The sequence below is a fragment of the Protopterus annectens genome, chromosome 8.part0, assembly GCF_019279795.1.
Source record: "Protopterus annectens isolate FY-2018-M chromosome 8.part0, PAN1.0, whole genome shotgun sequence".
Classification (NCBI taxonomy): Eukaryota; Metazoa; Chordata; order Ceratodontiformes; family Protopteridae; genus Protopterus; species Protopterus annectens.
The window spans coordinates 1,099,378,336-1,099,395,723 of NC_056741.1; the positions used below are offsets into that span (position 1 = coordinate 1,099,378,336).

Here is a 17,388-nt window from a genome sequence, read left to right on the forward strand (position 1 = left end):
TATGTGTAAGGTTTGCAGCGTTTTCTGGACATGGTCAACTATTTAGGCAAGTTTATACCAGATATCAGTGAGATGACAGCACCTTTGAGAGAGATAACACACAAAAATGTTGTATGGTCATGGTTGCAACATCATCAGAAGGAGTTAGATGACCTTATGCAGAAAATTGCTACTCTACCTACAATAAAGGTACTATTAAGTGAATAAACCAGTTGTTGTAGCCTGTGGTGCTTCAAATTTTTGTCCTGGTGCAGTTATTCTTTAAGAGGGAAGACCAGTAGCCTATGCATCTAGGACACGTACTCAAACTGAGATGCATCATGCTCAAATTGAGAGAGAGCTTTTGCCGATAGTTTTCACATGTTCCAAGTTTCAAGATAATATTTATGGTCGTGCTATCCAATCTGAAACTGATAATCAGCCTCTAGTTACCATTCTAAAGAACCAAATGCATTTTGCTCCAGTGAGATTACAAAGAATGATGCTCAAACTGCAAACGTACAATTTCAAAATGGTCTAAACTAAAGGTAAATTGCTCTGTCTGGCTGATACCTTATCCAGATTGCCTAGAAGTACAGCAGAACAGCTTGATGCTGAAACTTTTGACTTTGATGTAATGTGAGTGCGTAATTTTTCCACCACTAGACTTGAAGAGTTGAGAGATCACACTATGACTGATCCAATTTCACAAAAGCTTAACCACCACCATCAATGTAGGATGGTCCTCAAAGCAATCTAGTGCATCACTTAAGGAGCAATCATGTTTTCCTTACAGAGAAGAACTGTTGACAGAAGATGGCATTATTTTCAAAGGTCCTAAAATTCTTGTTCCTGCTTCCTTACAGCAAGGATTTATGCAGATTTTGCATTATGGTCACCCAGGTTTACTATCCACTAAAAGAAGGGCAAGAAAACTAGTATGTTGACCCTCATTATGAAAAGACATTGATAGTGTTCTTTCTTCTTGTTCAGTATGCAATAGTACCAGAACACATTTGCAAAGAGAACCACTTCAGCTAAATCCAATACCTGAACTACCTTGGTCTACTGTAGCAACTAATATTTTTGAGTGGAACAATCAAAACTACTTGGTTTTGGTAGACTCTTACTCAAACTGGTTTCAGATTGATCTGCTACCAAATTTAACCCCAACAGCTGTTATCACTAAGCTAAAACATAATTTCTCAGTTCCTGGTAGTCTACACAAACTTTATTATGACAATGGTACTCAACTTACTAGCCAGTTATTTCAGAAATTTGCAAGAGAACGAGACTTTGTACATGTCACGAGTAGTCCTGAATATCTTCAATCCAATGATCTAGCTGAACGAGCAATACAGAGTGCAAAGCAATTACTTGAAAAGTCAAAGCGTGACAATACTGATGCATTCTTGAATTTACTTAATCTCAGAAACATACTTCGTGATTATATTCTTGGCTCACCTGCTCACAGACTACTTTACAAACTAGAACTATACTACCTATTTCAAGTTTGTTGCAGCCTAACTTTAAGAACAATAAAACCATCAAGGCTGAATTGTAGAAGAAGCATAATATCCAGAAATCTAGTTATGACAGATCGAGCAGATTACTTCATTCGTTGAGGGAAGTTGAGACGGTAAAAATTCTGACAATGAAAGGTTTTGACCAAATACGACAGATTACAGGCATCTGTGATGAGACGGAGATCCTACTGGGTAAACTCCAAGGGTGTGGAGTATAGGAGGAATTGCAGACATCTTCCTGTACCAGAATCATCATCATTGCAATCACAACACTGTATCTGTGATGCAAACTCTAAACCAAAGAATGAGTCAGACATTGTTTCCAGACTAGAATGTGTTCAAAGTCTGATTCTGTTCCAAAAAGTAATTTGAACATTCTACAGGTCAACCATGTTGCAGAGACTGTCCCAGCTGCTAAATCTGATTTCCAATTTTATGTCATATGATATGGACAGGTTTCTAAGCCTAGTGTGAAATACAAAGCAACATGGACTTGACTGTATATGTATGTGTGTGTGTATATATATATATATATATATATATATATATATATATATATATATGTATATATGTATATATATATATGTGTGTATGTGTGTGTGTGTGTGTGTGTGCACTTAGTATTGTATAATGCATGTCTTCAGATTATCTGTGATTTCTGCATGCTAAATAATCTTATGACAAATTGCATGATCTATTTCTCAAAGAGGGAGGATGTAGATCAGAGTGTAACGTCTGTGTGCTATGTCTTTAAGAAGCATGCCAGGCTGTGCGTGCACGTACAAATTCCAGACACGTGTAATCCCTAGTGCCATTTTGTAGAAGCAGCCAGTGAGTGAACATGTATAATCGCAGTGGTTTGTATACAAGTTACTTAGTCATAGTCAATAAGCCTGTACAGTGATGTGTTTGTACAGAGTAAAGCTGCTTAAACAGAACCCACAAAAACTCATTTACTCGTGTACTAACACAAAAGTGACAAAGTTTATTAAGTGCTACCGGAGCATCTTCGTGTAATCCAAGGTTTGACTCTTTCAGCCTCCATTTGCCTAATGTGTGAATGTGAGCAAGACACTTAAATCAGACAGTGTTTCGGTGTCATCCTTGAAAGGAAGTCTATTGGATTTACCTGGTTAACAAATGCATAACAATACTGCTACACTCTGCACTAGATTTGCTGTTGATTTCTTTTACAGCTCCAGTAATGAATGTTTTAAAACATATTTTACTAAGGGCAATATTCTCATGCAGGGAGCCAGATCCTACTTTTGGTACTTATATGGCTTAAAACTATGTAGTCATAACATTTATCTATACAATATCCATAAAACATAGCAGGGCCGCAGTGGTGCAGCGGTTAGCATTGTCACCTCACAGCAAGAAGTTCTCCCGTTCAATTCTCAATTGGAGTGCCTTCTGTGTGTAGTCTGCATGTCCTCCCTATGGTCGAGTGACGTACAAAGACATGCAGGTAGGTGTGTGCGTGAATGGGTGTGCCTTCTTTGAAGGTTGGGCATCGGACTGGCAACTTGGCACAGTAAAAATTCACTGCCAATCATTAGCAGACCGGAGTTCCGCTGTGGCAACCCATAATCGGGAAAAGACTAAAGACATTACGTTTATCCATAAAACATACCACAACCGTCCCTTGCCACAGGGAATGCAGTAGATAAAGTACTATGCACATATGACAGGAACATGATTGGATACTGACATTTTCTATCACTATGAATGTTCACAGCCCATATAGTACTTCCTAAAAGAGTGCTGTACTGAGCAATCGTCTCCATAAGTCAGTAACAGAGCAGTGAAAGAAATTAATTTTCTTTCACATCAAAAGCCCACAGTCAATATAATCTTCATGAGAATAACTGTTCTGAAAAGTCACCCTATAAGTTTGTATAAATACAAAACCATGAAAGGTATTAGAATGTGTGTATTACTACTGAGAGATTTACCATTTAATGGAATACAACCTCCTCTATTCCATTTAGGTAAGTGGGTATGGGGCAAAACTCCCCACATGGTAGGATGCAATAGTGAATGCCTCTGTAACAAATCCTTTCTTAGATTCTAAACTGTTATCAACAGCAGGTTGGGTGGGTGCATCATTTGCAAGTTTATATCAAGTTTGATTGCAGTAGGCTGTGTATCAGCTTCTTGTAAGGGAGCCACAACTATCACATTAAGTCATTTTCAAGAAATCCATGTGCTCACAACTGATGCAGTACATGTAAAAAGAAAAGCTCACTACAGTGATCTGACAGTGGCATAGTGAAACATGTAAAGGAATTCTGGCAAGACTCTTTCTGTAAATAACTGCATATAATTGCAGTGTTGACTGTGGTGCATACCACTCAATAACCCAAAATAGATATTTTCAGAATCATAACACCTGGTATTTTCAATATAATTCAGTAAAATTTGAAAAAAAAAGTGCATTATAGTGCAAAAAATTGGCCAGCACACTTGCAGAGGCTGGGCTTTCCATGTGCGGCACTGGTGAGTTAAGTAAAGATAGCATCCAAAGAGATGCATGGCCAGTCTGATGGGTACGTTTGAACTGAGCATAAAGTGGCCACTCCACCTACCTATTCACAGAAAAGAAATGGGAACCAGTTGCTTCCAGATCACTTTCTACTAAAGACCAACAAGACACTGCTGCAAAAAAAATACAGGTTTGTAAGCAGATTATTTGCTCTGTACACACAACAGTACAGTACAAGTTCACTGTCATCAATGTATGCATGCATCCCCTGGAAACAGGTGGTACAGCATAAAAACAACTAACCACACAAATGTAAGCCACAATGACAATGGGACTTGACAGGAATCACTGTGAAAAGCTGGGGGGAAGAACTTCTAAAAAGTGCAAAATACTCTGGCTGTAGATTCAGAGGCCTGCCCAAAATAAAAAAAAGAAAATATAGCTGGTAATGATTATAAGCATTTGGATACAGTTTCTATTGGTTCTATTTCACACTATTTCTGACATACCAGCATTTTCAAAATTTCAGTACCCTATCACATTTTTAGCCCATGGAACACTCTAAAAAAAAAAAAAAAAAAAAAAATAAGAAGCACTATCAAAACTGCTAAACTACGATTAGAGTTCCATTAGTAGCAACTGATCGAAATGACATCACTGCAGAAAATATAGCGTAAAAGGGGCAAAAATACAAAGGTTCCGCACATTGCTATGTAAGCACAAGGAAAGCCTGAATGTGAGACACTGCTAGTAGGCAACCTGAAATGTTTATTGTCACAAAGAACAGCACCAAACATACACAAACATTAAAGGTAAAGTTTAAATGAGTATATACAGTGCTGTGTATACTGATGTCAACTGAAATGCCAGCATTTCATAAAGCATCTCAAAATCCATACAAGGGTGTTACAGTGGAGATCGCACACATCTGAAGTGTAGCAATTTCATAATTACATTTCCAACAAAATCACACAGCTGTGTTGCAATCAGGTAAGCATGTAGAACCTGATGCCACCCCTCCCATACCATGGTATCAAAGGGTCAAACATGTCTCATTTTCTATTTCTTTTTTACTTATTGTGTACTTCTTTTCACCGTCAAACCATGTCTACTCAACATTCTTGATGGGTGGATGTCAAAGCTCTCCTGTGTTACTACTTAATCCTCAGGACTCAACAACGCCTAAACTAAGTGTACAGTACATGGTTCTGAATGAACAGACAACACAGACGTAATTCACACTTTCTTCCTCCTAATTTTAGTTTTCCTACTGATCTTCTTGCAGCTTTAAATACACGCAGGGATTCATAAATTTTACCACAAAGTGTAGACTACATAATTAGGTAGTGCAATCTATAAGTGACTAGAAAGCATAAAAATGTGGTAGGGATGTTCTTGAATACATATCATTGAATCTGACCTAATACTTTTGAATCATATCTATATATATATATATATATATATATATATATATATATATATATATATATATATATATAGACAGACACACACATCTGTGTCTATCAGACTTAATGAACTGAAGACACGGCAGCACACTAGTAAATTATTTCACCAAAATTAAGAGAAATGGCATTGCTATATAACACTTTCATGAGGCACATCTCTGCACCACTCCCCCAAAAGGCCACAAAGTCTTGCACATTCTTTAAGTTAACCCTGAATGACAATGTCATGGAAACACATGAATGTATTACTATACTATAAAGTTTTCACCGCAGCTAAGGACTAAGTGCTCATTTCTAACTTCAATGATGGAAAGAGGAAGCAGTAACAGGTATATGCAAACACAGAAAAAGTACTGATTACAAGCAGGACAAAGATTATGATATGCCTAACACCACAGAATTTAGACAAACTATTAATAAAAAAGAGGGTCAAGTTAGTACAAACATAAAAGGATATACAGTAAGCAGATAAATGTACTCACAATGTTTTGGCAGTGCATCATCTGAAAAAAATGTAAATTTATTACATTAATTTCATAAAAAAACATTTTTTTTATATTTCAAAACTAAACTTAGCATAAGACTTTAAAATGTGCTAAACCTGGCAATTCTGTGATATGCAATTCTAATTTCACAAACAGTAAAGATGTTTGTGAGGTTACATAGGGGCAAATAAGTAGAAAAAAAATGGCTTACCTATGTGCTGACTGAAAAAAATAAATACATGAGCATCAACTGACTGGGTTAAAACTCATGGATTGTGTGGTTTTCTGAGAGTATTTTGCAATGTTTTAATGGGGCATTATGTTTCTCACTTTCTGATGTCTCTCTTTTCTCCATGGTTCCACAACGGTGGAGTTGGTATATAATAATTAAGGGGTGAGAAATTTAAAAACTCCCACATGAGGGATGCAGAGGGATTGCTCCCTGCAAAAAACACCGACTTTGAGCTGACTAGTTAAACTTGCAACTGACTAGCTAGCTCGTCAGGGACTTTGGAATTTGGGATTTCTAGGGGAATCTGGAAAAATACATACATACCAAGCCAAAATCCTGGAGTTACAGGTGATGGACTGGGAAAACATGTATGGGGGAGCTGCTGCACTACTTAGTCTGTATATGCAAAAGCCTGTGCTCACTGACAGTAGACACAGTTTTGCTTACTAGCATCATCAGTGATGCTGTGTCATTCACCTACTCCTAAGATACCATGCTGTCCACCACAGTGAAACAATGGACTGCTACCATATAGACACAGGAACCATACAGCAGCTGGTCAGGATGGGTCACCATCATATGTAGGCCTGTGAGATGTGTAGAATACTAATAACAGTGGCTTTGAGAAAAGAAGTTACAGAGATCTTTTCAGAAACCAAAAGGAGACACAGTGTATATATACATTTGCATCTTCTTTAAGGATACTCCACCAGGATCTCAGTGCCATGCTACAGCATGTGGGACAGCATATGTGATTTCCACATTACCACAGAAGAGACCGTCAAAGACATGCAGGCTTTTTTTCATGACATACACATTTTTCTGAGGTACTTTCACAGACTGTAACCACAGTGCAATAATGACCCCAGCTGAATGCTAGTCTGATAGCATAGAAGCAGGGAGTCTATTCTGTACCACTGGTGACCCAAGTTCAGGAATGGACAACAGTAGGGCCTGCTAGGAACATAAGCTAATGTGGCTGATAACCCACTCTCCTATTTTGGGAAAGGCAAGGGGGAAACCTCAATGCCTGTGCAATCTCTGGTGGAAAGCTTTGCTGGACGTCTCAGTTAACACTAGGAGGTGAAAAATAACTGCACACACATCTCCAAGTGAGAGACACTGACTGACTGCCTCAAGAATGATGGCTCTCGGGCTCCACACTCACCACTCCCTATTGGATACCTCACTCCCTGGGCCTAAAATTGAGTACCGCTGAGACTAACTTCTCAAGGAGTGAGTTGGGTGGCCCACCTAGGGAACTGAAACATTCGGGAAACCTGGCAAGGAGTCATTGAGGGATGTAGGGAAGGGCAAGCATGGAAGTCAAGGATAACAGCCAGAGGTTGTGCGCAGTCAGGACGGGGATGATAAAAAAAAATAAATAAAAAATAAATATATAATAAAGGCCCCACCTGGGGAACATAGAGGAAAGTATATAAACTGTAAGAGCTTTCACTCTGTAAACTGTCAGTAATGCACAGGGTATAATATACACTGTGTGTGCAGGTCAACTAGGCAGTACCCATGAGACAATGACCCCCACATATAGCACACATACAAGGGGTATCTTACTAGTAATGATGCATACACCATGGAGCCATGGTTAATTATACCTATCAGAAATCCCCAGATCAAGGCAGCGAATGGCTAAAGGTATGCATTGTCACAGACATGTGTTTTTGTCAAATATGTGCTTGGCCTGGTGAAGGCCTGCTTCTACTATAATGCTGTGTCTGAGGGCACCCTGCAGTATGACCCTGTCACAAGCAGTAAGAAATTTCAGTCTCTGCGATATTACATATCATCATATGCAAGCAGTTACAGCAGACCAGACACATCCAGGAGGAAGAAATCCTAGAATCAACATCGAAGGCCTGTAGAAGAGGAGGCTGCAGGATATGACCATGCCATATGAACATGGGCACAGAATGCCATGGCACTGGCTAAGAGGCAGGCTCTGATTCACAACTATGGGCTAAATTAAAGTACTGTACAAAAAATAAGAAGTGATGCACCCAAACCTTTACTCAGGTTGTACATGACTAACATGATTAGACTGTCCACAGTCTGAATTAGACAAAGGCTACCCAAGTAACAAAACACAGAGGCCAGAGCACAGTTATTATCATATGGACAGCTGGAGAGGGCCACAGTGTCAAGTGTCATCAACGGGTAATTGTGTGTATAAAGCTGCGTTTCAATATTTTATTATCTTTTGATGTCTGTGTTAGAAATGTAGGTGTTTCGTTGGGGGAATGGGTTAGACAGGTTAGGAAAAAAGAGTGCTGTTGTCTCTGCTCTGTGGGTGTGTGCTTGCATGAGAGCACTGCAGAAATCTGACTCGGTGTTTTCTGGGACATAGCTTCACCACTGGAAGCAGAGGTGGACCAGACATAGGAAGTGTGTTTACACCATGTCCAGCTGCACAGGGACTCCTGCTTCACACAAACCCTCTGCTTCATGTGTCCTGTGGTCCACACACTCCTGGAGTTCATCATGTATACCTCATGATATTCCTACTGGCTTAGCAAGGACTGTGGTATGCCAACCTCTCCTTGTATTATAGTCTTGCACATACGATGGATTGTGGCCACTGACACAACCAGCTCGAGTGGTGGATAGTACCAATGATATGCATAGCCACTAGCACAATGTCCACCCATGTCTACTCATGCAGTGGAGCTTGTGGAAACCAAGGGGGAGTATTCCACAAGTGAAGACATTCCTTAGCAGGTAAATATGTCAGAATATCCCTGTTCTTGTGCATCTCTCTGTGTTTGTGGCACGGGTTCTACAGGCACAGAAGCTATGTTCGCTGAATGGTTTAGGGATACTGACTCCACACTGCCCATATCTAACCCTAACACTGTGACCTTTGACCATTCTGGATTTGGTAGCCATCATCATCAGAGCTGAACAATATTCCGATATCAGGTAGTTGTACATCCATGGTGGCGGACCTTGATAACAATGCAACTATGAAAACACCAAAAAAAAAAAAAAAAAAAAAAAAAATATATATATACACACACACACACACACACACACACACACACCCTAAGACTAGCTTCACCAATACCAAAATTCCACTGACTTAATATAGTGGTATGACAAAGTAATAGGTAACATATCTTGTGTTGGTGGTATCTGCACCTGCAGCCCTGATATTCACGTAAAAACAAGTGAATATGTTTGAAAATGTTTTAACCAGGCATTCACTAACTACAGTGGACAGTTACCTATGTAAGATATACCATCTACGACATCTTCAGCAAATACTTTGGGTGGTCAGTTTAGCACAGCATCAAAATTCAAGACTGTACTATAGATGGCAGATGTCCATACACCTATGCATGGATTCCAGGAACTCTTCCATCTCTGTTAAAGATGGTTTGGTCAAAAGCCTGTTCTCTCGTTGCCCTCAGCTCCTACGACAGGCAAGTAGCCTGACCTTTAGCAGTACTTATGTCAGCGTCTCACTGTCTGTTCTGTCCACTATCATCATTGATGTCATTACCCAGCAGGCACCATCATGAAAGAACCTGTAACATTTATTATGGGTGATCATTTGCCAACAGTGGAAAAGGAGGGCCTGCTGCAAGATCTCATTCTCTGCATGATGAGAGAAGTTTCTTTGATGCTGCTTGCCGCTTTCTGGTAATGTCTTCTGGAAAAGGCAAAAAAGGCATGCGAGAACATTCACAACACTACTTGACATATGCATGCACTGATGTAAAAAGTAGTGTGCCTGTGCAGCACAAAGTATGTGGCCTTGCTCTATCCATGTGAGGAACATCGCACAGATATGGGATAACCATGTACATTTGCTGTGCAGTACGTCTTACCTGACCCCAACCAAAAAAAATTTCAAGAGAGGACTCCATATAGGGACCAAGTGCAATGGTCTCTGACAGTATTCCACAGTGGTCAAGAATTACACCTGTTACACATGGCACATAGTGCACATACTATTAGGGACTATATGTATCACAGCATACATTTTGTCATGGACAACATACAGAGGTACAGGGAAATGGTTTCCTAAGTAACAGGACATGGAACATGGCTGCTAGTGCCTTAGAATGTGTGTTATGCAACATGAACATATGGGGTCTATGGGTGTGCTGCTGATGGAGGCACAATGTTTACTTCAGAGCCCCCCATGTCAGACACACAAAAGCGACACCTGTAAACACTATCATCTTCTTATACATTCATAGGTAAATAAAAGGCTGTCTATAGACTATTATGAGCTTAGCCAATAACCAGTAGTCAGAATCAAACCTTGTGCTTTATATCTGTGAGGTAAAGACCTTAACCATTATGCCGTACACACCTACATTATAGAAAATGTAGCAGTCCACCACATGTAGCAGTCTATTTGTATAACCGATGCCCTCCGACAAAATAAACAGCCACAAACTAATATATACATGGTAAATCAAGTGCTGTAGTGGTTAAGAAGTTGTACATACTCTCAGACAACTATCATAATAGTAAATATGTAAGACCACTGTGCTTGAAGCACAACTATAGCTTCAGTTGGTTTATGCATACAGAATACTAAAAGCACTGCAGTTTATTTCTCTACCCTGCAGAAGCATTTACCCTAAAACAGCACTGTATACAAATTATGATGATAACCCCTCACACTGTCAGCATGGAGGAACAAATACACTACAACATAAATACACAAACACTACTACCATACTTTCAGAAAAACACTCAAAGGTAAATTCATATTAGTAGGTAGTGGTAACTGTTAGTATATACACTTTTACAACCAAAAGGCTTCCGTGAAAACCTGTTCAACAAAATATCATCCAATCTTTCATAGGAAGCTAATGGCCATGGCTCAGTCTTCTAGTGTAGCACCTATGTTAATGAAGCACCAGGTAATGCATGTTTGTTAATACTGTGCTTTGCTCATTCAGGCTATGAGCCTAGTAACACTAACTTGCATAAGCACTGCAAAGCACAGAGGGCATGTGTGGGTGGATCAATAATCCTATGGGGATGTGTGGAAAACAACTGTGTCTTTTCAGCCTACACAGGCACTAAACAGCAAACCTGCTATCACATTTAGGTATCATACACTAGCAGACATTTTCCATGCCAGTGTGTTCACACTCTATCATCATCACATCATGCCATTAATCTGTTTGCTAAGCAATGGTGGCATGACAGCAGTTTATGCAAACAAGTTACCCTCTGTTGTGCATTGTGTGTTGAAAACATCAACTTGTGTAAGTAACCACAACAGGGTTATCTAGAATGTGACGCAGTGAATAGTCATGGCATGATGTTGACAGGGATTCCCCGGTGATGCAGCAAAGAAAGCAAAATCTTTCTGAATTTGCTATACAGAGACCACCAGGAGCACCTGCCTGGGTACTCTTATGAGGGTCACGAATATAAAAAGGATGTCTGGCACAGTCTTGCCACAGCAGTGTCTGATAAAACTTGCATACCTCTCTCTATCTCCCTGGTGAGCAATATCATCACCATTACAACGAAAAAGCACCATCCCGAACATTCTTAGCCAGTGGGAAGAAGAGGTCAACATAAGGACACATGAGACGTATTCTAAGTGTTTCTAGTAGCTGATATTTAGCTATATTGTATTATACCTAATATATTAGACAATTGCATATGTCATATAAGAGTTGTTTTAATTTTTTTTTGTTTTGTTTTGTTACTCAGAAGGCTGTTTTGGATAGCAGCCTTCTGTATCAGAGGAAAATGCAGAGGATCTCCAGACAAAGGGTTACATATGGATGCTTCTTAACATAATTTTGAATGTATTCACTGTGTAGCTGCCAGTATATATGCATACTGACAAAGTGTGTCACTGTAGAGTTGTCACTATTTAGTTAAATGAATACCTGTTACACAATGCCAGCATACTTCACTCAAAATGTGATATGCGCAGGTCATATACATAAGATTTCACTAGTGTAGTGACAGTTGCTGTAAGACATGCTAGGTAACAATTTAATGAGGTCACATATGTTAGCGATGTATACAAAGCATGGCAATGGTAAACAACACTTTTCCCATTCACATGTGCAGGCAGGACAGGGTATATACATTCTGTACTCTGCTATTCTGTCTTTGTAAGACGGGCTGATCTGCAAAGGTATAATGATGTACACATCAATGACACTCAAATGTAGCTGCATGCAGTAACTAAGCACACCACATAACACTGGGGTACTGCAATCAATTTTTGGAGGGGGTTTATCAACTCTGTATTGTGATGCAGTAAGAAGTGCCTGTCTTTCTTGTGGCTAGTATTTCTAGATACCGGTGGCACGCTTATTCATTAAAAGAATAACTGAAATATGACTCAGTGCAGACACTCTTAACTAATGTTCTCATTCCAAGGCATAACACGTTTCTATGCATTTTATGTGATAAAAAGTTACGGCATGGAGCCCAACTTTAGGGGGGGATTTACCTCCCTTCAGTTGGAGAGTAAGGAGTTATCGTGGCAACTTAGGCTGGATGCATGCAATGCCCCAGGTCTTAATGGCATGTTGTCCATAACTTGCCTTTTAAAGCTAAAAAAGCTGAACAGGTAACTTATAGATGCTATTACCTTGCGTTTTTGATCGACCTATTTTTAGCCCCGAATGTCATAGGAATAATATATATTCAATTCAGTCAGTTTAGTAGGTCACACAATCCCCTTTTAAACCCTTTTCTTTTTTTCTCTTTTCCTTTTCAATTAGAAAAATTGTATTTTTCAGTAGCCGTGTGTGGTTGGGCTGATTTATCCAGGTTCCTAGTAAAATGTGTTTTCATGTTAATGTATCATCTGTCTCCAATTATTATCTTAGAAAGCCCACTAGGTAGCGTGGTGTTAGTCTTTCAGGACATGATTTGTCCGGTTCAATATAGTTATTCCCTGTTCCGAGATCCACATCAGGGATGGGAATGAATTCAACAGTAATTCATTAGGAGTCAATTTGTTTAATATTGTTTTTATTTATATAGTATTTCCTTCATGATTCTGTTTGGTTTTTCAACTGATTGCATGAACTGTGTTTGTTCATTTGTTATAGAATAGGTCTATTACTATTCATTTTTATTTTTATTATATACTTTTTGATATATTAGATTTCCAGGGATATTAATAAGTTGTATTTAGCCAGTTTATGCATTTGTATATCACCAGAGTCTCGTTAGTCGGTGCATCCTTAGTTAGTTTTTTTGTTTATGGCCCTTTAAGGTACAACCAGGGTTTGTTTCACGGCTTATGTACGCACCAATTTCATTCAGTTTAGACATAAGTGTCCTCTATACGATGAGTGGCTATTTCTTGTTAACAGGGTACTATTCTAGTTTATTCATTTAGATATTTTATAATTTTGAGATCGTCACATCAGCTTAGATTCACCAAGGAGTCCAGATCACAGGGTTTAGAATTTCTGACTGCGACTACAGATGATACTGTGTTTTAACAAGTGTTACATGAGTTATATTTTGATGATGTGTTCGCGATTAAATAGGTATTACTTAATGAACACTACCGTAAAGTTTGGGTATCCATTAGTTATGGTATGTAGCATTTTTGATGCTTTTTATGTTGTTTTATATGTGTATTAGCAAAAAATGTTTTACCGTAGACATTTCATTGAATGTTCAGTTTATTTCATTATCACTAGTTTCAACACTGGTGGGTGTGTTGGCACTCAATCTATTACCATTTAAAGATCACGTGACCTTTTTTCAAATAATTTCTTGTATACAAGACAACGGCTTGTAGCGAGACACTGTTTTACTGTTTTTTCTGATGAAGTTGGAGTTTGTCTGATGAAAAGCTTGTTTTTGGTGCTTAAATAAATTACTTGAATTTGAGGGACGGACTGTGTGTCTTGGCTTATTTTAACTTCACCTGCTGGTATTGGAGAGTTTCCAGTTTGTCTTTTTTTAGTTTTCTTGCTTTCCTGAGTTTGTTTATTGTGAGGACACCTATTCTGCCCAGTAATATACCCTCTCAACAGATGAGCTGTCCCTTTCTATTTCTATTCTCTTCAAATGATGCTTACGGTCTAACCTACACATGCTTACATCTGCAGGCAATCTATGCCTCTGTGTCATCTTTACTTTGACATATGCATGCACTGCCTTCTCCAAGGAAAGTACAATTCCACATCCCCCTAAAGTGCCAGTTCACCAATATCATAAACTAATATCTAGTCAAAACAAATAATTTCAGTTAAGAAACGAGAACTTTCTTCTCAATATGTTAAATTTTCTACTAGTATATTGTATTTTTATTTAATAATTCATGCATCAGGTAAATGGGCTAGTCTGAGGACCCTTTTGTTCATAACCCAAGGCACAAGCAGAAAATAAACAAATACAAAGAATTAAAAATCATTAAAGGCAACCAACAGTTTACATTACCTACACACCATGTGTCAAAGTGGTAGTCACAAAGCAGGGACTTAAGCTAAGAAATGTGTGTACTGTGCTTGACTCAAAGTTACCACAATTATATTATTAATCTCAAAGCTATCATTACAATGTAAAACAACAACGTCACCTGGGAAAGTCTGGGAAAAAAGGAAATACTGTCTACATTCCCAACAGCAAGGAATCTAGTTAAACAGAAACTGAGAGCACTAAAGTGAGACCATACGAAGAAGACAGTTGTATACATACCTAGCCCTTGTCCCTAAATTATTTATATTCATGGAACACTTTTAGGTGCTTTCAAGCTTAGTCCTCAATCTGCTAAAGTCTGAAGAATTTTTGACTTCAGTGAGAAGTAAATTTTAACCTGTAGCTAAGATTACTGCAATTCTCTTTACCTAAAGCCAAACCATAAAAACAGACTACATGCTTTCAGGGCTCCTTGGTTGTGGAGCTAGGAAGGCAGTAGTGTGTCTTGGTATGAAAGTCTTTAGCAAGAAAAGGCTAGTACTGTGAGGAATGAGCTTGAATGTAAGGAAGGTAAGTAATGTTTAAATGGCTATAAATGGCAACAAATTCATTCTCTTTAGTCTATGACAGTTCTATTCCCTGTATCTGGACAAAAAGGATGGCCATATTAAAGGAAGAACTGTGGGCAATGATTAAACTGGTGTACTGGCCCAGCCCTACTGGATTTTCAAGACCACTTTCAAGTCATCTCGCCTTCCCTCTCTGCCTGACACCACACAGGAGCAGTCCTACCTTTCTCCCAGAAGTGAAGTAAAAGGATGAAAGAAACTCTACAACCCTACTTACCCAGATTAATCTGGTGTACTGGCCCAGCCCTACCGGATTTTCAAGACCACTTTCAAGTCATCTCTCCTTCCCTCTCTGCCTGACACCATACAGGAGCAGTTCTACCTTTCTCCCAGAAGTGAAGTAAAAGGCTGAAAGAAAGTTTCTCCCAGAAGTGAAGTAAAAGGCTGAAAGAAAGTATGTAATATGCTGCAATAACTAATGTAACTCTGCTTGTGAATTTGTTCTACCACTTAACTGGTGTTAGTGTAGGATTACAGCCAGAATACCCAGCAGCCTTCCCCCTACCCTTATAGTTGTAAATCCCCTTTTCCTACCTCACCCGGGCTTTTTTATTCCTTATATCTGAGCTGCCTGCTCACCTATTTAACTGTTTTAGTGGTTCCTCTCCTCATTACTACAAGGATTGGCCACTAGGTGGCAGTATTCACCCAACTACTACCTCTCTTCCCTCTCTCCTTCCCACTTACTATAACATCTCAATAGAACACTTCTCCTCTTTCTCTACTTACTATCAGTCCTACCCTCCAGCCAGTTCTCAATACTTGTCTGCTCCCTTACACTTACACCTAATATCACTTTAACCTTCCTAACTAGCTCCCTCTGTACTTACCTTTCTCCTGACTGTTTCCTCTCACTGTCCTGCTGTCATCTTCCTTGTGTCAACCCGCTCCGTTCACCCTATGGGCTCACTCCGCTCCCCTACCCTACCCCCAATTCCCACCCACTCCCAGTGGTCCTACACTTATACTTCTTCAGCCACTCCCTCTTCCACTTCCATCCAATCACACATCTTCCATTTAAACCAATTAGACACACCCTTACTCATTCACCAATTACAATAAACCACTCCTTTGACTACTTTACCATATCCCTCTTCTACTGCCTAACAGGAACAAATTCCCTCCTTTCTACACCCACCTTTATCTACTTCCACCTCTTACAAATCTTAACCCAACCCATTAACACTTCTTATAATCAAATCTCAGTGAAGATGACTTCAACTACCCCAGCCAAACTAATATTCCTACCTATACTTCCTACTATCCTTACCTCTACCTACCTCCTCACTTCCTTTGAAAAACTGCACTATTACCATTTCAACCACTCTCTAAAACAAACAGCAATACACACTTCTATACTCACTTGCAGTCAGACTAATATCACTTCCATTCCCAGCTGCCTACTACCCAAATACCACAGACTCTCCCACTTTAAATATAATAATCATACTGTAAAAAGAGAGAAATATCTACTTAACCTAAAATACAATTCAGCAACAAAACCTCACAATCTCTCCTTACTAGATGGTGACATCCACCCTACCCTGGCCCTGCCAATCCTGCTACCCTAACTACCCAGCCTAAACTCCCCAACTCACTCCTAATAGGACAGCTGAATATTCGCAGTCTTAACAAAAAAGTAGCCCATCTCCATGCCCTTTTAGATATTCACTCCTTTGATATCCTTTGCCTGACAGAAACATGGTTGAAACCAGGGACCAAAGACAACGGAATTATCCCCCAAGGATATAATATAGTTAGACAAGACCGGATAAAACAAAGGAGGGGGTGTAGCAGTTCTATTCAAAGATGGATTTCACATCTCCACACTACCATGTAACCCTCCTCAGGATAGTAATGCAGAAGTCCTGGTCACCAAACTCCAAATCAACCCAAACAAAGCTTTATACATAATCTGTATCTACCTACCACCCGGTAATAAAATCAGCACAATCAAAGCTATATTAAATTGGGTATCCTCAACTTACCCCCATGAAACAGTAATACTAGGTGATTTTAATACTGACTGGAAAAAGTGTCAATGTAGATAACCCCACCTCTCACATTAACCTCCATGGCTTTAGTCAAACTATCACCTCCACAACCAGAATTAACAAACCAAACAAAAAAGAGAGCACCTTAGACTGGATACTTATAAATAGACAGGAGCAAGCTTATAAGGTAAG

General features: G+C 39.2%; 1 protein-coding gene across 43 annotated transcripts in view; it reads right to left on the reverse strand.

The window, feature by feature from the left end:
• The window catches only part of LOC122809254 (titin-like), a 3,339,665-nt gene that overhangs the window by 1,492,693 nt on the left and 1,829,584 nt on the right, over positions 1-17,388 (reverse strand). For all 43 annotated transcript variants that reach the window (XM_044080625.1, XM_044080596.1, XM_044080621.1 and 40 more), the window contains one exon: positions 5,942-5,962. In XM_044080625.1, coding sequence (XP_043936560.1) covers positions 5,942-5,962 — 21 coding nt within the window. The remainder of the gene's footprint in view (positions 1-5,941; positions 5,963-17,388) is intronic.